The sequence below is a fragment of the Carettochelys insculpta genome, chromosome 1 (genome assembly GCF_033958435.1).
Source record: "Carettochelys insculpta isolate YL-2023 chromosome 1, ASM3395843v1, whole genome shotgun sequence".
Classification (NCBI taxonomy): domain Eukaryota; kingdom Metazoa; phylum Chordata; order Testudines; family Carettochelyidae; genus Carettochelys; species Carettochelys insculpta.
In genome coordinates, this window is record NC_134137.1 from 68341017 (window position 1) to 68362856 (window position 21840).

Consider the following 21840-nt stretch of genomic DNA (forward strand, 5'->3'; position numbering starts at 1 on the left):
TTACAGTGTTAACAATTTTGGTAAAAAGATCATATCAAATCAAAAATTTAATATAAAATAAATACCTGACTAGGTATGTATTATTGGGGGATTGGTAAGATATAGTAAATATGGGAGGGTTATATTTTATTTAATGAGGAAATCTCAATACGTCTGCATCCCCAATCAAGTTTGGCTGTCAGCATGGCAATATCTCAGGTTTCTTTTAGCCTCGAGATGTGAATGATCTTGACTCTGACAACTTTCCATTTTTCTCCTTATGTGCCCCTTCCTCTTACCTTATTTGAATTCAAGTCCTGATACTAATGAATACCCTTAAAAAATACAAATAATTCCATCTTGTGTGTCCAAGGAACTTCAAAATCCTATCAAAAAACAGATCTCGTCAAAGAATTGTGATTCTTTGTAACCTTAAAACTGTCTTTGCTAGATTAGGAACTCTCTACTGCTATGGTCTGCAACTCAAAAATTGCTCATAAAAGTTCTCATGGATACCACTGGCCACAATCCTTTGTGGGAAGAAACTGGGGGACTGAGATACCAGCCCCTTTACTTAATCATTGCTAGATGTAAAAGGTGGCACAACTGGTTTGTAGAGTAGGAAACTATTCCTTGAGAGATGGTGGGAATTGTCTCTGAATTCTGGCTAATTTTCATTGAATCGGATGCAACTCTTCCCACCCCCCAAAAAAGTTAGAGCCTCATAGAAAATAAGAAAAACAAAAAAAACCCCCAACACTAAAAAACGTCTCAAAACGATAGAATACAAGTATAAAAAATAGCCTCTTACAAGCTCTGATGCTCAATGGGGTAGATGAACAAACATGTTATCAGAATACATCCAGAAAAACAAAATTACAAGGTAGCATTTCACATCATCTGAAAATATCAGCTAATTTAGGAATCAACTGTTGAAAGAAAGTTCCAGTCATATCCCAGGACCAAAAAGAAGTGCAAACAACTTCAGAAATTTAAAGAAGAGAGCGTACAGAGGTTAACACTGAAAGGCACTCCTCAAAAAACAGGCTTACATATCTAAAAGCCTGCAAGAGAGTCTGGAATCTCAAAGAAAAAATATTCTCCACCTTAAGAAGCACCGTAAAACAAAACCAGTAGATGGAGGCAGAAGATGCAGACCAAAAGGCTCCTCTGTATTACAGAAACAGGATCTGCAGAATTGAGACCCCAAAGTTGTGTGCTTGCCTGAAAGAATCGAAGCAATACAGCACTTTGTAAAACATAGCAGTAGGTAGTCTGTCGCGTCCGATGACGATGTCAAGCTTGCACAGGCTCATCAGTTATGGACTTGCATGTGGCTGAGGAGACCAAACTTTGAACGGCATGCGCATTCACAGTGGGGGCAAGGGAATTGTCCTGGCTCTGTTGGTGCGGGCTGATTCTGTTGCTTTCTTCCTCTCATGAGCATCAATGAGGTGAATGCATCGCTGCTCTTCAAAGTTGTCATACGGGTGTCGTACGAGAGCATGCCAGCCTGATCAGTCTTTTGCATGCTGCTCTAGCTGATCTGGTTTTAAACCAGCATGAGCAATGTTGGCCTTCGCACAGTCTTTGTATCTCTTGCGAGGCCTAACTTGATTCCTTTTACCCTGGGAAAGTTCACCATAAAGGAGTTGCTTAGGGATTCTTAACTCCTCCATTCATATGACGTGCCCTGTCCAGCAAAGCTGGGCTTTCAGAATTATGGCTTCAATGCTCATGGTTCCTGCTCTGCCCAAGACCTTCCAGGTTTACAACTCTGTCCTGCCATCGAATGTGCAGTACCGACCTCAGGCTGCGCATGTGGAAACACTCCAACAGTTTAATATGTTTTCTACTGAACGAGGATCACATGGCTGATTTGAGCAAAATGGAAACCCTGGAGTTCAGCCATGCTGCCTCAGTGGAATGAGCACTGAGCTGGCTGAATTAGGACAGCAAGTTGATAACAATGCAATCAGGCAGCCATTTCAATGTGGTCCTCTTAGCATAATCATATTGATCTAAACCATCTGCTTCAAGCAGAACTTTAAGAATACTATTAAGATAAAATATAATGAGAACAACCTCATTGGAATGGGCACACTGGTATGGGAAGCCTGTTGTCAGAACAGGCTTAGAAGTGGAACTCCATCACAAACCAGAGATACAAATCTTGGCTAATTTGATAGCATTTGTCATGAGGTAGGTGACACACTAGATCTGAATCTCACTCTTTCTACAGTGAAAAATTACTACCATGGCAATGGTGCGACAGACCCAGGTCAGTGGGGTACAGTAGCAGAAGACATATATTGTCTATTGGATAAAATTTTATTTTCCCAGAATAATCCAGAACAAAGGCTGCTCCAAGTTAATGTACTCACTTGGCTCCAAATAAATCTCCACCATACTGTTTAAAAGCTTCCCCTCTTGTTAGTTTCAGGGAGGGGACTGACAGGAGAGGAAGCAATGCTGAAGGAGTAGATCAAAAATTCCAAACCTTTGGGTCGCCATTAGATTTTCTAAGGATCACCAACTGGGTGGCTCTGAGATGCATGTGGCTCTTTAAGGAGCCATCTGTTGCTCCCATCATTGCCACAGGTCACTCCTCTAGCTCCCAGTCCCTGCCCTGCTGTGCTGAAATGGAACTCAAGTTAATTGGTTTAATGGTCAGCAGGAGGGATTCAGCCATTAAACCAATGAAATTGAGTCCCATTTCAGCGTGGCAGGGCAGGGAACTGCTCATGCTGCAGGTGGGGGAAGGGAGTAGGAGTGCTGGGGGAGCCATGTGGGGGTGACAGCCCAGAAAAGGGGCAGCAAGGGGCAGCAGCTGCGCTCATGTGAGGTAGGTGGGGGGGGCGTTTTGGGGCTGCAAAAGGAAGAAATGGGGGGGGGGGGTCAAGGTTTATAAAAAAATGTTCCCATAGGAGAAAAATGCCCACTCCCACCCGTTTTGAATGGCCTTGGGTCACAAAGTCTTACTGACTTGTCAAAACAGGTCTTCATCTCGAAAAGCTCGGGAACTGCTGGAATAGCTAATAAAATACCAACTAGCCTCAGGGAAGGTAGCCCTGAGGCAAGGGTGAAGGAGGCAGCTGGACTAAGCAATTGTGCTGAACAGAGTTGTCTTCTTCCTTCTGAAGGGCTGAAACTGTGGACAACCTCTAAAAATTCTGAATAAAGAGGTAGATGTGAAAAACTAATGTTGATGTCTAAATGAAAATCCAGAAGATGAAATTGAGGTTCCCTTCAAGTTGTCAGGCACCAAAATCCTTCTCACACCTGAGCCAATGAAAACTCAAGTAGCGAAGTCCATCAAATATACAAATGACACTTGACAAGGAGAGGCATTCATTGCAAACGATACCAAAACCAAGAATTTTATGGAGTTGGATGAAGAGCAGACATGCTAGAGAAATGCAGCAGCTTATTAGAGAAACCTGTCAGTTCAAATTATAAGTGGTTGTAAGGCAAGATAGCAACCCCCACCATGTGGAGCAGTTACTGCTCTCACCCTCTATCCAATCTCATCGGCTGTGTCTATACGTGCATTTTTCTTGGACAAGAGGAATGCAAATGAGGCACTGATTTACATTTCTCACTTCATTTGCATAATCTCTTTTCAGAAGAGATTCTTTTGAAAGAACAAAAAGGAGTGGAGACAGGGCTCTTTCAAAAATAAACCCTGTCTTCGAAAAAACCCTTATTCCTTTTTTTAAACAAAAAAAATTAGGAGCAAGGGTTACTTCAAAAACAGAGCTTATTTTCGGAAGAGCCACATCTACACTGCTTTTTTTCCTTCTTTTCGAAAGAATCACTTCATTTGCATAATCTCTTCGGAAGTGAGATATGTAAATCAGCATCTTATTTACATTTGATTTCCCTCATTTGCATTCCTCCTTTGAAAGGTAAATGCATGTGTAGACATAGCTATGGTGTTTAGGAACCAAAACTCTTGAGAATGCCCAGGTCTTTTTAGATATGGAAATACAATAAAGGAACAAAAATAAAAAGCTATTTGGTACTTATGCTCTGAAGGTCAAAAAGTGCTCAAACAGAAAAAGGTAACCGCACACAATGTCAACCAAACAAGATAAATGACTTATGTCTCTATTTTGTTTACAACATTGAGATTCCCTTAACAAATTCAGTGCAGGGGGTAACACTTCTCTATTTCAATGAAAAATGGATTTCCCTTAGGACAGAAAAGGGGAGAAGGGATTGGATACACGGTTTTCTGGGTTTTAATTATCTTTCCTATGGCTCCAAACGTGACAATAGCACAATTCCCCAGACTACAATTTACAGCAAGCATTTAACAATGAAATGCCTACAATAAAATGGGAGAAGGCACTCAAATGGGAGGGGGAGAAATGCTCTAAAAAATTTATTCAAAAAAAATTAAACAAAAAAAACCCAAAATTGCTCTGCAGTGTCCTGCATCTACCTGAATTAGAATTTTTACCAATCAAGATTTCAACTTTTTGTAATACAGTTATCTTGCACACAAGACAATTTTTTTTTTTTTTTTTTTTTTTTTTTTTTTTTTACAGGGGAAACATTTCTTACGACTCTTCGTCCATAATATAAAATAAAATCTGACTTAGAATAATAAAGAAAATACGTACTAAAAGGCCACAATGAGCTTCAGTAAAAAAATCTGGACCCCCTGAAATCCAAAGTAAAAACTATTTGTGCAAAATAAAGACAATCAGAATTTTAAGAAGTCAAGTTATACCAGTAGAAAGGATACAAACATGACTCTTTACGTCATTACGAAGTCCTTTACGAACAAATTCATACGCTTCTTCTTTCTTCCCTAAACAGTTCAAGGTCAGTCCTTTCATAGCCAAGGTCTCTGTAGAAAAGAGTTTGTATTTGAGAACGTGAGAAATCAAAACGTACACTGACCTATGGTGAGTGACAGAATATACTCTGTATTCACAACCTGCACACTATTACAATCACCGTTGTATAAAGTATACCATCAAAAGGTATCACCTGAAAACCATTTTCTGGCAATACAGTTCTGATAAAACATATATGGCAATGGTTTATGTAAAGATACAAGATTCCAACACGTGTTGCAACAGAAACTTATGAGCAATGCAAAGATAGGGGTTGTTCACAAGACTGAAACGTTCATAACTGAACAAAACATTGTTTTCAAAAGTTTACAGCTGTGCAACTCCATGCAGAAGGAGGCATTTTATATTTTTAGTTTACACCTGACAGAGTACTGTATTTGATTGTTAGGGGAGACTGAGGGGAGGAGTCCTCTACTGCTGCCTGACTGTGTTTCCAGTTCCATTGAAGTGTGTGGCTAATGGGTCAGTTCATTGCTCTGGCCTTTATAACTCTGAAAATCTACTGTATTAACAAATGCCAAAACAGAGGTTAGCAAACAGGTATGTCCGATACAAAGGAATCTGCATCTTACTTTATTTGCATTTAAGCAGTAAGGAGTCACTAAACTAGAATAGAAACAAAGGATGCTCCAACAGCTGAGGCAAATGCAGAAGGAAACACCTTTTCTCCCACACGCTCTTTTGTCTCTCAGTACCAAGGAGGATTTTCTTGTGGGGAATGGGGGAGAAAACCAGAAACCATAAAAAGGAGACAAACACCCCTAGGAACCGCAGACACTTCTCTCTCTGCCCATCAATTGACTGCATCTTAAGGAATAAAGTAACCATTGGACTAGAGAAGGTTTCTGACCTAAAGAATTAGTCAGTAATACTGCTGGAAGCCTGTGGAGAGAGCTTTGCTTTTAACATAGTTTAAAGTTACACACAAATGGCATTTTATCTGGTAACCTTTATGGCTTTGCGATCCATCATTTAATCTCTCTTTATAGTTCGACTTATTTTATTGTTTTATTTAATCCAGTGTGCTTAAATTGAAATGTCTGGGAAAACCCACTGGGTTGGCAAGCTGTAAGCATACTACTTCTATTAAAGAAATAACATGCTTTATATACTTGTATTATACAGGGGAGGGCAGAGTCACCCTGAAGTATAACCAAGGCTGGCAGCAACCAGCACGCAATCCACATGCAAATGACAGACTGCACTTACACTCATTCTGCAGCGGTTTGCATGCTGGAAGACTGTCTGAACAACCCAAGAGGAGCGCTTCAATAAGGTATTATGAGGCTTCCAAGGCTGCAGGGTAAGGGAGGTACAGTTGCGCATTACTCTGGATTGCCACAGTGCAAGATTTTTGAATTTATTTCAATAATTAGCTGATCAGTGCACTGAAACCAGTATAGATCAGCACAGTGACTTCACAGCGCTCAGCAAGGCATTACAGAAGTAATTTGATTCTTAGTCTCATTTTTAAAGATAGGCAATACCAATGCCTCACTAAGATAAGCTTTGTATTTTTATTTGCCCTTCTACAAGGAAACATGAAATCATCTGACTTGCTTTGATGCAGTTAATATTAACTAACCTTGTACAAACTGATTCATAGGTTATAGTAACACATTCATGCTCTAGATAATAAGGACAAAAAGAATGATCTTATGGCTAAAGCATGAGATCAGAAGCTGGAAGGACTCTAGGCTCTGCAGAGATATTTGTACTGCTGTAGAATAGTGTTTTTCAACCCTCTCTCATCTGCAGACCCCTAAAAAAGATTTCAAGTGGTGGTGTAGGCCCCTTTGGAAGCCTTCGGAACAGTTTGCTGACTTACAGGCATCTCTCAAACTGCAGGTTACTTACCTTCCATAACAACTATTCTTCAAGATGCGTTGCGCATGCCCATTCCAAATAGCCCAGTCATCAGAAAATTTTCCCTTGGTATTAACAGTCAGGTCAACTAGGCTGCTGTGAGTCCCCAATAACATTATAAAGGACCCCAAACCTCCACAGTTCCTTTTTAACCAGAAGTTAGCTGGAAGAGGATTTGGAGAGTAGGTCTTGGGACGGACATGTGTTCTTTGAGATTTGTTGCAGTTACAGAAAGTAGAGTCACCTTTTTTACTTCTTTGGCACGTGTTCACTCCAGTGCAGGCGATTCCCATGCAGCTGTACAGACTAGTGTCCTGCATCTATCTGAACTGGAATTTTCACCAATCAAGATTTCAACTGTTTCATAATGCAGTTATCCTACACAGAAGACTTTTTTTTTTTTTTTTTTTTTTACAGGGGAAACATTGCCTACTACTTTTCTGTCATAATATAAAATAAAATCGGTTTTAAAATAAATCAAGAAAATATTAGGAAGCAGAAAGACTTCCCAGAGTCACCTTACCTGCCAAAATCAAAATAGTTCTTCATTTTGTCTTCCATTTGAGTATTTACTTAAACTGGCAAGGTTTAACTGTGTCCTCCATTAGAGTCCACCTGGCAGCGAACTATTCTTTTCACCCTTCGATGAATGACCACTATTCTTTCAAGCAATATTTTTAACCAATCCCTTAAGGGCCGTGAAAAGAGCATGAGCCTGCTCCAAGTAGGCTAGTTTTGCAAGGTTCAGCCACAGACCTTCCAGTCTATCAGCTGGAAAGATCCAAGGTTCACGGTTGAAGCAGACAATTGTTGTCCTGTGAGATCAGGGCTGAATCAAGGGGTAGGAGAATTGGTGACTCAGAGGTCCATCAGAGGGGCAAAACAATGTTGTTGGAACCAAGCCGGCAGTATCACAGTGACCCAAATTTAGTCTTGATTAATGAGAGGGACCTAGCGCATGAGCGGAACAGGATGGTAGAAGGCAACACATATGGAAAAATAGAAGTGTTTGAGTATGACTTCTGTTGGGACACTTCCGTTGCATCTTGTTGCAAACTGATCTGGAAAGTCCCCCACTGCTGGAAAACCAGTTTCATGACATGTTGTTGCAAAGACCATTCATGGAGATCAGAGAAGAATCTGCTGAGGTGATCTGCTAACTCCTTTTGTACTCGATAGACAGAATGCCTCAAGGTGAATCAAGTGGGTGCAACAAAAATCCCATAACCAAATTGCTTCCCGACACAGCCTCCTCCCTGCTCTATATTATGATATACAGTAATGTCTCAAGAGCACGTGAATCCAGAGTACACAACCCTGCTCTTACGCAGCTGACCCCTTGATTCATACTTATGCTTGTGATTCGTACTTATGCACTATGCATGGGGGGAGAAGCAAGTGTACAGTACTCACCCACAACATCTCTCACTAGAATCACTTGGAAAGAGTCTACCCACATAGCATCTTTCTTCTCACGTAAGAGCAGCAAGACTGCCACCACTCCGCATGAGAAAGAAGTCCACACAATTGACATGTTTTGTATGTATTTATCATGTCATACTTAATAAAATATATATTCTTTATCATCTAAACATTTTATTTAGAGGGTTCATTGTGTTGGGATTATTGCTGAATGGGCTGCCTAAATAAATTACATAAGAATCTTGCATGCTAGTTCGTAAGCTTATGGACTCTCAGACTATGTGTCTTCCTTCTCTCTCATGCTCTCATTCTGTGAACATCTCCCTCTTACGCTCGTGTAAAGTTTTTCTTTATCAGCAAATTTTACCACAATCATAGGCCCGAAGAGGAAAATCAGTAGTGGAGCTAGTTATGTTGAAAGGTGAGAAGAGGAGGAAAGCTCATACTGTGAGAACTTTTGAAGAAAAAGTCAAGATTTTGAACTCATTAAGAAATGGCGCCTCAGACTCTGAAGTTGTAGGGCAGTTCAACATGAATGAATCTTCTGTGCGTTCTATTAAAATTTGTTAAGGAAAATACGCAAAGCAGTGGAAGACTGTGCACCAGCAACAGCCAAATTGATCCAACATGCGCAGGACTGAGAAGGCCTTAAATTTATGGCTCGAGGGCATGAATAAAAAGCATGTGCCATGTGACGGAAAGGTGTTACAGGAAAAAGCTCTCTTTGTATGAGCAGTTCAAGAAATCGATGGGTGCTGAAGGATCTACCACATTTACAAAAACTTTTTCAGCAAGTAAAGGGTGGCTGGCAAGATTCAAAACCTGATACTCACTGCATAACATACAGTTAACAGGGGAATCAGCATCTGCCAACCATGCTGCAGCCAAAAAACACCCAGCAGAACTAAAGAAGTTGATCCAGGAGAAGGGACATAGGCCAGAACAAGTGTTTAACACAGACGAGATCGGCCTTTTCTGGAAGAAAATGCGCAGTAGAACCTACTTTTCAAAGGCTGAGAAGCAGGCACCTGGGTTCAAGACAGCAAAGGACAGTTATGCTCCTATTTTGTGGCAATGTTGCTAGGCATATGATCAAGCCTGGGATGTTGTGCTGCTCTGCAAACCCCAGAGTACTGAAAGGAAAGAATAAAAATCTCCTCCCTGTGTTTTGGCAGTCCAATAAGAAAGCATGGGTAATGGCACAAATATTTTTGGACTGGTTCCACAAGTGTTTTGTCCTTGAAGTGGAAAAATATCTGGCTGCGAAGGGAATGGAATTCAAGGTGCTGCTTATCACAGATAATGCTCCTGGGCATTCCGACTCTCTACAAGCCGCACACCCCAATGTGGAAGTTGCGTTCCTTCCTCACCCAGCCACTTGATCAAGGTGTGATACACACATTCAAGACTATCTACACTCTTCTCACCTTCTCCTGCATCCAAACTGCTATGGCCCTTGATTACCAAGCTTGATGTAGGCCATTGTTGGAAGGACTACAGCATCTGGGACTGCATTACGTGCGTCAAGGAGGCTACGGAGGAACTTAAGCCTGAAATCATGAATGTGTGCTGGATATATTTGGGAGGAAGCTGTGAATAACTTCACAGGCTTCCCCTAGGCAGACGACAAAATCAAGAGAATTGTTAATGTTGCTCGTCAGGTAGGCGGCAAAGGATTCAGTGACATGGCAGAGGAAGATATGGAAGAATTAATGAATGGTGATGGGCATGAGCTAACAGAAGAAGACCTAGAAGAACTTGAAGAGTGCAGAGGAGGAAGAATTAGAAGAAGAGGGGATCGAGCAGGCATCATGGGACCTCCGTAAGTTCAGCGAAGTCTTTCAATTCCTTAAACAGCTAACTGACAAGGTGCAGGCGTACAATTCCTCGATGGAAAGGAGTTTACGGATCACTCAGGAAGCGAACTGTTGTTTCTAAGTGAGATATTCACGGAACTCCAGCGCAAGAAGCAGCAACTTCCTATCACCATGCTTTTCAAGAAGGCGCCGCCAAGAACGCGATCTCCCTCACCAATCTCTACCATCACGCAGTCTCCCACTGCATCGCCACAAGGACCCTCCTTGCATACTCCGGTTTTGTCACCTGCACAAAAAAAGGTCACGAAATCACCAACCAAAACGCCTGTCACAACTCAAGCCTTGCATTCTCCTGCTTTGTCACATGTGCTAATTGAAGTGTTGCATTCTCCTGCCGCCTCGATGTCTGCATCACCACCTGTTTGCAAGAGAATTTCACAACCTCTAACTTTTTCTGAAGTGGATCCTGATGACCCTCCATCTCTTGAGGGATTGGAGGAAGGGGATCAGGAATAAAAAACGCCCATCACGTTGTATAAGGCACTTCATCATTGTCTTCATCCGTCACCACACTGTACAACAGGCTACATAGCCATCATCATATGAACAGAAATGAACAATCTTGCATTCAGATAAGCCCCATTTGATTTTTATATAAAAATTATAGTGTCCAGGCACAGTATTTTATAGCCTTTATACTTTAAGATTTATGTGCATTTAATTTACGCAAAGTTTATATGTACATGTACATGGTTTATAGGTGTTTCTGAAGTTTTACCTTTGTAAACAATAATTTTCTATAGGAAGACCCCAATTTACGCAAATTCAAGCTTATGCAGGGCTAACAGGAACCGAACCTTCGTGTACTTTGAGGGCTTACTGTACAACATGGTTGTCATGTTGTCTATTAGAACTGATATGTGCGCCTGTAACACAAGGCTTAAATGACAAGCCAGGCGGATTATCTTGAACTCCTTGACACTGATGTGTCGAGACAGATCTTCCAAGGACCAAAAGCCTTAGGTTTTGCAAACTCCCCAGACTAGCACTGACACTTCTGCAATGGGGTCAGTGATAGGCAAGATCGTAAGAACAGGATGCCTCCTTGTATCATCACTGGGTCCTGTCACCAAATGAACCGGATAAGAACAGAAGAGTCACAAGGACCAGGTCCAGATGGTGGTGGTTTGAGGACTACACTGAAGCCAGTCATGCCTGGAGCAGGCTAAAGTGTTGTCTTGCAATACTGCACTACAAAAGTACTTGCAGCCATACATCTCAGGAGTTTCAGGCAACTCCTAGCCATTATCAGCAGATGATCTTTGAGGTGCGCTATGAACATGACTGGATGTGATTTGGACAATGCTGAGCACTGTGCTGATTAATTCTACCCTCCGTACCGGGGTACAGAGTGGACTTCTGAAAATTTATATGCCAATCTGGTCCCAAAAGGCTAAGCAAATGAAATGTATGCTTGACTCCAGTGCAGCTTGGTCTGACTTCTGACACGCCAGTTGAGATAAATAGTAACACCTGCACCACTTGCCTCATCAAGAAGGCCACTGCGACTGCCATGCACCTCATCAATACTTGTGATGCAACCAACAGGCTGAAGAGGAGAACCGCAAATTGCTGACGCTTGTGACATATGACAAAGCTGAGGAACCTTTGGTGTCCATGAAAAAAAAAAAAAGAAAAATCAATATAGGAAAAAATGTCTCAAAAAATCAAGGGTGGCATACCTGTTTCCGGGATCCAGGAAGAGAACGATGGAAGCTGAGGAGATCATGCAGAAATTTAACTTATGAGGTAATTGTTAAGATGTCACAGGCTGAGGACGGGTCTGGCACATGCCTTGGCTTTTGAGATTAGGAAATAATGGGAGTAGAACCCCTGATCCCTTAGGTTCTGTGGAACCTTTATCATGGCTCACACCTATAGGAAGAGAAGGTTACTCCCAGGCTAGAAGTTGGTCAGACGGGTCCCTGAAGGGGAACCGGATAAGAATTTATTTGGAAGGTTTATCCTACTTCTATCATGCTCTGCAAAGGGTAAGATTCATCAGAGGTTTCTAGAGTGGGCACAGCAGACACAGGCGTATCATCAAAATGCCTGCTTAGAGCCTCCTGGATATCTGAGAGTGACAGATGATTATGATGAGGGCAACAGATGTAAAGGACTACACCTAAAGTCGTTACTACTCTGAGAGTGCTGCTGAGCTAGGGAAAGAAGAAACAGGAGGATTGCTGGGATCTAAAATGCTTTCTCAAACACCAATCTGAGTAAGCCCAAGGACTTCAGGGGAACCTTGAGGCCATGGGGCTTGGAGTCTGACTGCTCTGAGAAGGACTAAGTGCCCTCGAAGGGATTGTCCCAGAAGGTCTCCTGAACTCACGTAGGAGGCCCAAGTATTGGAGCCAAGAAGTGCTTAGCATGACCACTGCAGAGACCATGGACAAGCACCTAAACCCACAACATCCAAGATAACTTGCACGTTAGTCCTTGCGACAGTCTTCCCCTCGTCACCATCAGAGAAAACCCTTCTGTATCTTGGGGTAATGAATCTTGAAAACAGAATCCCAACATGTTAAAGTCATACCTTTTCAGGAATGCTTGTGGTTTAACAATTCTGAGCTACAAATCCCCAGATGAGCAGACCTTCCTCCCAAACAGGTCCATTTGTTTGCATGCTGTGCTTGGATGTTGCCCCATCTAGCCTCTGCTGCTCTCACTCTGACAGTTGCGATCCCCAGGGATCTCAGGCATGAGGACAGGGAAATGGGCAAAAATTCATCTCTCTGAGCTGGGACAGAACACTACTACTCACCAATGGGGGATAATGATGACCGGGTCTACCATGGGGCCTTTACTGGGTCCATGATGGCCTGGTTGAAAGGAACGGCATTACTGACAGTCCAGCAGCAGTCAAGATGTCTAGCAAGAAGTATGAGGACTCTTTAACCTCCTTTACTTGAAGGTCCTGATACTGCCTTCTGATGATGACTATGAGGTGTAAGTCTGCTTCATCAGGGAAGACGAGGAGGAGACCTGAACTGGGATGATGCTGAAGGCAAGGAGCAGGGCCAAGTCCTGCAGCATTGGCTTCTGGTACTCAGCACCAGCCTCAGCACCAGAGCCTGAACTAGGTTCTGATCAAATGAGGGAAGAGTGCTGCCACTCCGACAGCAAAAAGCAACTCAACTAAGGATGCTGCACTGGGGAGAAAGGGCCACTGCACAGGCACCTGCCTCGGTACTATGGAAGTGTGGCCATGGAGGGCACCAGAGCCAACTCAACAGATCCCAACGAGGGAACATTTTCCAGTGACTGTGCTCAAGGCACACACACCTAAATTGAAATGGATATATGCAAGCACTCTAAGAAGCACCACTGTTCTATGGTAAGAAAAACTCTTTGCTGACCCGGGAGACATAGTTGGAGGGCCTACAGAGGTCGACAGACCACAGGCTGAAACCCACAATCAGTGAAAAGAAGAAATGTGAAAATCATTAAGAAGTGACATCCTGCATGGCAACAATGGACAGGAAATAAACAAATTTCAAGCATGAGATAACTATAAAAGGACAAGTGTGATTTTGTGCTTCCAATACAAACCCATTAGCCAGCCAGGCAGCTAGGAAGGCAACAGATCTCTGTACATCTTTGATGTGACTAACAGGAATATTGCATTTACACCTTCGTGCCATGTTACATGGAAGAGACTGTCATACAAAAGGAAGTTCAGAAGAAAAACGCAGATATAAAAAAAATTAAAAATAAACCAATTTACACAAAGGCAAATGGAACACAGATACATCAAAGGGCTGCAAATATTGAAGGGTAAAAATACTTAAATGTATTTAGGCTATTGGCATTGTTAAACTCACCAACATAAACACTAAGGCTGCGTCCATCCTAGGAGATAAACAATTTTAAAGGAGTTATGTCACTGTCTTCACTGTAAATATCATTAGCTCAAATTAGTGAGCCCTAATACCAGTAACAAAACGTCAATATTACTGGATGGGTGAACCAAGCATTCCCACCTTTAGTTTCTATGATACATGCCAAAACATTGACTTTCTGCCTTTCATGTCATAATTCACATTACAGTAGTCCTTTGGGTTATGCGAGGGTTGTATTCCCACGCAACTTTGAATAACTCAAATTTTGCATAAGTCGGGGGTGGGGGTGGGGGGGGGAGAAACGAGAAGAGGCTTTTCCCCTGGTGGAACGCACATTCTGCAGCTGGGGAGATAGCAGGAGCACCTAGAGCTCCTTCTGAAAGGTAAGTCCTGGGGCTGGGGGGAATGACAGTTGGGGAGGGTTAAGCCTGGTGGTGGGTTGGGGCTATGGGAGAGGGGCAAGGTGGTGAGCCAGGGCCACGTGGGGTGGTGAGCAGGAGCCAGGTGCAAGGATGGGGTGAGCTGGAGCCAGAGCCATGTAGAGGGTGGGGTGAGCAGAAGCCGGGTGCATGGTGGATGGGGGGAAGGTTGAACAGGGGGTTGGAAGGGTGAGCCACACATGCGGGGGTTTGAATCGGGGCCATGCAGGAGCCACTGTGGTTTGAACCAGGGCCAAGGGGAGTGGGAGTTTGAGTTACGCTTAACGCACGTGAATGCGAGTTAAGCGCAATTCAAAATTGTGCCTTTCAAGGGATTACTGTACCAGTAATACAAAGTTTAACTAAAGAACATCATTAAATATGAACAGTGATATTACAACTTAGAATGAGAGAAAAATTTAAAACTTCTTGGCCAAAAGATGAGCATGTCTGGTCTCCTTTGAAGAATGGTGTATTTTTGCACATTCCCTCACTGAATTTACTGCGAACTACTACAAAAAGGCAATGAGAACGATGGACTTCCAAGCCAGAATGTACTATGGATAGTGTTGCTGAGTTTTCTTTTCCCATGAGGGACTCCACTGCAAATTAAGCTTTATTTTTGTTTCAAAAAGTCACTCTCCCATTGCAGAAAACTATTTAAGAATAGAAGAGGCAGCTTGACTGTACCTCGTCCAGTCAGCACCTCTGCTATAGTTGTAAACCAGGAGTTACATCTGATAATATGATTGAAATCCAGGGGGTTGCACTCAGCTAGCAGTTTGGGATCAAGTCTTTATTCCATCCATGATGACAAGTTCTACTTTGTGGGAGCACAAGCACCTGGTGGCCAGCCCTCACTCGCAAGACAGAATGACCACACACTCCATCTTGGAACGCTATCATACAACGGCAGGAAGGTCTGAAGCCAGGCCAGGAGAGAGAAATCAGAAAGTTGACAAGTAGTTGGAGAGTCTCCAAAGTGAACATCCTGACAAGCAGATAGTAAGCCCCCAAAGAGAACAGCTAGGGCAAGTAGCTGGAAGCCCCCCAAAGAGAACATCTTGGTTGTGCAATACCAGAGGGTCCCGGGGGGAGGTTCGGAAAATGACCAAGGACAGAGGAAATCTTGTAACATGTTCTGACAAGCCAGGAGGATAGAAAGCCCAAATTAGGTAACAAACGCTTTAATTGGCCAGGTATTGAACCCCCAAGTAAGAAACAGTATAAAAGGTGATTTAGCAGGAATAAGGGTGTGGGCTCCTGGACACTAGGCGGAGGCTAGCAACTCCCATTCCAGACAGCAGACCCCAGCCTGATCACCCGGACGTCACCACCATGAAAGGTCCCAACCAAGCCATATCTCTGACTTGAAGGGCCGCTGTGACGTAGTTGTTGGTGAGATGTACGAGCACTGGATGTTATTGGTAAGTCACATGTAATTATATGCAGTTGTATGTAACCTAGTGTTTAGCCTATGCCAAATAAATAAATATATAAGACAACTGTTAAGTAATTGTAGTTACAAATAAATGAATCATTCACTATTGGTAAATACCACAAGCTGGACTAGCTGGGGCTGTATAAAGAATTATTGGGACTTAGAACAGCCACAGGGCACTGTGGTGTTCACAATCGGAGTGTTATTGTTCCTGGTACCCATAATACTGTGGAAACCTAGGTTTTGAAGTAGATACACTGAATCACATATTGCTGCTACACTATATAGGGCTGCTGTAAAGGTGGGGTGGTCAGTCCAGGGCCACTCGACTCCCCCCGCTGTATCAAACCCTACACACACCCATGGGACCTGGAGTAGGTCGGCACATCGTCATACTTCAAAAAACTGTTCACAGTTTTTAGCTTGCATTCTCAAAGGGACAAGTCTTTCAAGCCAAACATTTACCTCCATGTTCAGCAAACTTCGGATTGGAAAGGATCATCTTGCAAAACTTGAGCCCATTTTTGTACTGTTTTTGCTCGTAACATTTCTGGAAAAAAAGAGGCTCAGATTACACGACTGAAAATGCTTTTAAATCAGAGTTGGCCATCAAAAGACACACACAATAATTCATCGGATCCTTCAGTGATGAAACAGCAATCAGACAATTAATTAAAATTCTATTTAAGCCTGCTCCCTTGACATTTTGTATGTTGTTTCTCTTAGATATTCAGAGATGTGCCTGCATGTGAGTTTGGACTCTATTGTTACAGGTACATAGATTTTTGTTAAGTAATAAGTAAGGGTAATGATGTGAAAGGTTAGCCATGAAGCATCACCCTTAACGACTGAGGCTTGCAGTCCACAGGTAGGGAGCTGCTCTAGCCCTATGGGGCCTGCCATGGAGAAGGGCTGCTCCAGAAGGGCTGGTGCAGCCCTGGCTTGCAGCAATGGGTGGGCTGCTCCAGACCAGCCATGGAGGGATGGAGGAACTCCTCACCCTCTTGCTTGCTCCCCTTTAATAAGTTAAACATCACATTTCACAGGCTAACCAATTAAACAGGATTTGCATCCTTAGCTACAGTATTCTCATCCGTACAGGGAGAACAAATATGAGTGGTGTTAATGCTACCTAATAGTACCTTGTGCCCTTCCAGAAGGCCAGGTAGATAAAAAAAAAAATCAATTATTTAAAGAAAGAAAAACCAGATGTTGAACAATAGAGCTGAGATAAAGGAAGGAAGCATAAAAGCATGTGCGCCATGCCTGAACAGTTTACTAGTAAACTCAGAAGTAGCTGTGCTAGTCTGTAGCTTCACATACAACAAGCAGTCCTGTAGCACCTTGAAGATTAACCTTTATTTATTAGGTAATTTGCTCTTGTACTCAAGTGCCCCTCCTCTCCTTCAGACCAATGGGAAGAAGGTCATTGAATTCCACCAGCATTTCAACCATTCCACCCTCCTATCAACCTCAGCCTGAACTGCTCCACAGAAAAGAGATCCACTTCCTGGACACTACAGTGCAAATAAATGATGCTTACATAAACAATACTCTATACAGAAACCTGCTGACTGCTATACTTACCTACAGGCCTAAAGCTTCCCTCCAGAACACATCTCACAATCCTTTATTTACAGCAAAACCCTAAAATACAACTACATTTGCTCCAATCCCTCTGACATAGACAAACACCTAACAAGATCGTTATCAAGCATTCTTGAAAACTTCTATACCCAGCTGGGGAACTGAAGAAATAGACAGAGAACCAGGCTAATTTCCCCAAGTCACCTACTACGGGAGAAACCCAAAAAAGACAGCAACGCCACTGGCCATTACGTACAACCCCGAGTTCAACCTCTCCAATGTATCATCGAGAATCAATAGTAGTTGGTGTCAACTCCCAGCACATGAGCTGATTTTCAGTGGCATGCAGGAGAGCTCAGCCCTACCCCTTCTTCCTCTGATGCAGGCTGGCCCCCTGCAGTACTAGGCTGGGACGAAAGCCCCTGTCACAGAGCCCTCCCACCAGCCTCTCTGCAGTATAGCCCTGGGCCAGAGCCCTTGTCATGGAGCCCTCCACTGCAGCACTGAGGAGTCATTTCTCACCCACGTACCTGAGAGGGTAAAGACAAGGAGAGAGTCATGAGCTGGGCAAGTGAGACTCTCAAGGGGCAGCCAGGATGGCTCCTGTAACACCAAGGTCCTTGGGTCCAGGCAGAGGATGTGTGACTAATGTCTGCTGCCAGCTGGCAGATGCTTGGTTCACTGGATAACATGCACCTGCAAGCATCAGTCTAGCTTCCTGCAGACTGAGCCCCATGACGACCATACCCATCACCAAAGCTGAGCTCAAGGGGAGGGCAAGCCCTGGTGACAGCTCCTCCAGCTCACCTTCCTGCCCTCCCAGGACAGCTGTGGCCCATAGCCCTGCGTCACCACAGCAGCACCCCTGTCAATCATGCACATCAGCACTCTGCAAGACAGGATGCCTGGGCTCCTCCCAGATCTCACCTCTCTGGCTGGGACAGTGGAGCAGTATTTATGCTCTCTCCAGGGCGCAGACCCATCCTATGGTAGCTAGTGGTTGCAGAAAGAGGCTAATGTCATCTTAACCCCTTCCAAGGGAGGTGGGTTAGCTTCTCAGTGAGGAGTCGGTGAGTGGGGTACTTGCAGGTGCAGGGCAGGAGAACAGAGAGAGATTGCCAAACAGGATAAAATAGAAGAAATGACTGTTACTGCTACACCAGTGATTTTATGTTTGAATGTGCGTCTTGATGGCAGGCAAGAGGATAGGACAGATGTTACTTAAGGAAAATCTAATACGCTGGAAAGTTTGCACCCCACAAAGCCCAAAGTAACATACAATACTTTCTTCACGCTCATACAGCCACACCATACCCTCTCTCCACACACCTCATACCCACCCCCTCATGTGGCCTCTAACATTTAACCAGCACAAGGAGACAGGATCAAACTAAGAGGCATGTCCCTGGGACAGTACAGAGAGATCAAAAGGTCCAATTTCAGCACTCTGCCTCTGAAAGGTTGCTTACACCTGATCTACAACCTGTCCCAGAACACAATCCCTGGCTCTCAGAGATCTTAGGAGGCAGACTGGTGTGGCTGTGTCCTCCCAGCAGCAGGGTGGTCTAGTAGTTAAGTCACAGTATTAACCGACAGCCCAGGGCGTAGGACATGCAGCCACTTACCCAAGTGTATTCCTTCAGTTTGGGGCGTAGCCCAAAGACTCTACTTTTCCTCCTCCTCAGTGGAGTTTTCTTTTGGGTTCTCCCCCCTTCGTCTGCAGGAGGATTTGGAGCTTTGTCACCTCCTGTGGCTGACCCAGCAGACAGCTCTCGCTCAGCTCCTGCAGATGCCAGAACCAGCTCCTGACTCCTCACTATTCAGCCCCAACCTGGGCTAGGCTCCCTCCTTTTATTCTCCCTCCAGGTCTGGAATTGAATGCAGGTCAACCGGGACAGGGCTGACTGGGCAAAATGGTTCTGTTTAGCCCCTGCACTGCCAGGCTCCCCTCCCACTTGCTCATATCCACTTCTCATTGCCAGACAGCCCCCACACCCCCACCCTAAGCAAATACTCACCATCAACTACACACCACACAACAGAAACACTAACTCTGGAAACAATCCCTAAAACAAACCCCATTGCCAACTCTGTCCACACCTCATAGTACCTAACCACATCAGCCATACCATCAAAGGCCTCTCCACTTGCACCTCTACAGTAAGGTCTCAGAGTACACGAATTCAAGAGTATGCAGATCTGCTTTTACGCATCTGACCCCAATTCCTATAGTAAACCCTGTACCGCAATTTCCAGTTGTGCTTAACTTGCTCCCCTCTGCTTTGGCTCAACCTCCCTCAGCTCCACACGGCCCCAGCTCAGCCCCTCACATCACTCGCACATAGCTCCCATTCACCCCGACCTTGCCTCTGTCTCTAGCTCACCACCCCTTAGGTGGGCTCAGGCTCAACCACCCAAGCCCCAGTTCAAAATCCCTGCCAGCTCACCACCTGCACACAGCTCTGGCTCACTCTGCAGGCCCACACCTGACTCACCACCACTCACGCATGGCTCCAGCTCACCCTCCACCCTGGTTTAAACTGCCCACGCAGAGCTCTGGTTCAAGCTGCCCTGCCCCCGCGCAGCTCCAGTGCAACCCCCACCCCAGCTCACAACCCACGCGTGGCTCTGGTTCAAGCTGCCCACCACCCCGCACGGCTCTGGTGCAACCCCCCCGTCGAGTCACAAGCTGCCTGCCCACCCGCCCCCAGGGCAACCCCCCTGCCAGCTCACAACCCACGTGCAGCTCTGATTCTGTCTCAACCCACCACTGCCCAGCTCACCACCTGTGCACAGCTTCAGCTCAACTCCACGCCTCACCCATCTGCAGCCCTAACCCACCCCAAGCTTAGTGACCCCCCCCCCCCAATCATCTGCCTCCCCTGGCCCCAACCCACCACCAGGCTTAACCCTCTCCAACTGCCACCCCCACCCCAGGACTTATCTTTCTGCTGCTTCCCTGGCTGCAGAACATGTGTTCTGCCAGGGAAAAAGCCAGACCCTCCACTTACGTAAAATCCAGCTTCATGCAAGTGTGCATGGAATGGAACCCTCGTGTACGCTGAGACCTTACTGTAGTAATTTAATACAAGTCATCATGTGCCAGCAATGCCTCCCTGTCATGTACACTGGAAAACTGGACAGTCCCTATGCAAACGAATAAATGAACAGAAATCAAATAAAGTACTGTAACCTGAGAAAACCTTCAATCTCCCTGGACACGCAGAAACTTTAAAGTTACCATATTTGAGCAAAAAATCTTTAAAAACACTGCAGCATGAAGCTGCTAATCTGGAATTCATATGCAAATCTGACATACTGGCTCTGAACAGGAATGGCTCTGAACAGGAACTGGGAACAGCTAGCTCATTACAATAAATAATTTCCTCCTTTAGGTATTCTCATCTGATTACTAGTGGAAGTGGACCATATCCAGGCTGATTGTAATAGTTTCGTCAGTATCAACGTAACACTCTGATCTCTATGTACGTATAAATCTTTGCCCGCTAAAACTTTCACTTCATGCATGTGGCGAAATGAACTGCGGACTATGAAAACTTGTATGTTAGTCTTTAAGGTGCCATCGGATTCCTTGTTGTCATTACAGGAATGTGTCTTAGACACGTTGAGTCTTCAGTAGCTCTGAAAGCGGGATCCTGATTGTCTTGGTGTGCCCTTCGTCTGCTCTACGCATACTTTAACAGCTGATCAAGCACATTCAGACCAACCACGACTGAGTGTCGCATGCACTAGTATCTAACTCTGCTATAGCAGAATAATAGGCATACTATGGTAACCTCTGACTAGGTTTCCTCACACACTTATGCATAAATAGCCTATCATAAATGTTTTCCTTCTTCGTAACAAAAACAATGTTTGCTTTACAGCCCCAGCATGTGTTTTGCTGGAGCAAGAATGGGTTCCAAGGAAAAGATAATCAGAGACAGAAACTGGAGACAATTTCAGGGATAACACTAATGAGGATGACTACAGAATCACTGTTTTATTTCAAAGTGGACTTTAAGAGGAACAGCTGTATGAGGGGGTCCCCATAAAGGTCTTTAATGTAAGAGCTCCAGGCACAGTGTACCTACCACCTCAACCGGAGGCCTAATCGACTTAGTCTTAACTAAGTTCAGATTCCAAGATGGAGATGGCTCTCAATAAGTCAGTTTGGCTGGAGAGTTTGATGGGTGTCTTAAACTGGATGAGGACATATGCTAAGTGGATGTCAAAGTTCAGTATTCTGGAAATTGTAAGTGGGGATAACTCTGGTGATAAGAGTTAGGTAACCGAATTCACACACCCATTTTTGTTGCACCTGGGAGTTCAACGTGGAAGAATGTTAATGCTTCCTTGTGTCTCTTTCAGGAAGCTGCACTCTTTTCCTTTTAACAGGAGTACTTGTATATCAGGGGCTGGTGCACAAGCACTGGCAGCAAAGCCACAGGAAGTAGTCAGTGCTCAGGTATGCAGGGAGACTCTCACAGCAGATATAAACGACGAGGGTGACTTAAGTTGTCTATTACAAAGCAC

The 21840-nt window shown here is 44.2% G+C and overlaps 1 protein-coding gene across 2 annotated transcripts in view; it reads right to left on the minus strand.

Moving 5' to 3' along the window:
• The window catches only part of NAA16 (N-alpha-acetyltransferase 16, NatA auxiliary subunit), a 125149-nt gene that overhangs the window by 90935 nt on the left and 12374 nt on the right, over positions 1-21840 (minus strand). For both annotated transcript variants that reach the window (XM_074988488.1, XM_074988494.1), the window contains exons 2-3: positions 16183-16267; positions 4733-4837 (exon numbers count right to left, since the gene is read on the minus strand). In XM_074988488.1, coding sequence (XP_074844589.1) covers positions 4733-4837; positions 16183-16267 — 190 coding nt within the window. The remainder of the gene's footprint in view (positions 1-4732; positions 4838-16182; positions 16268-21840) is intronic.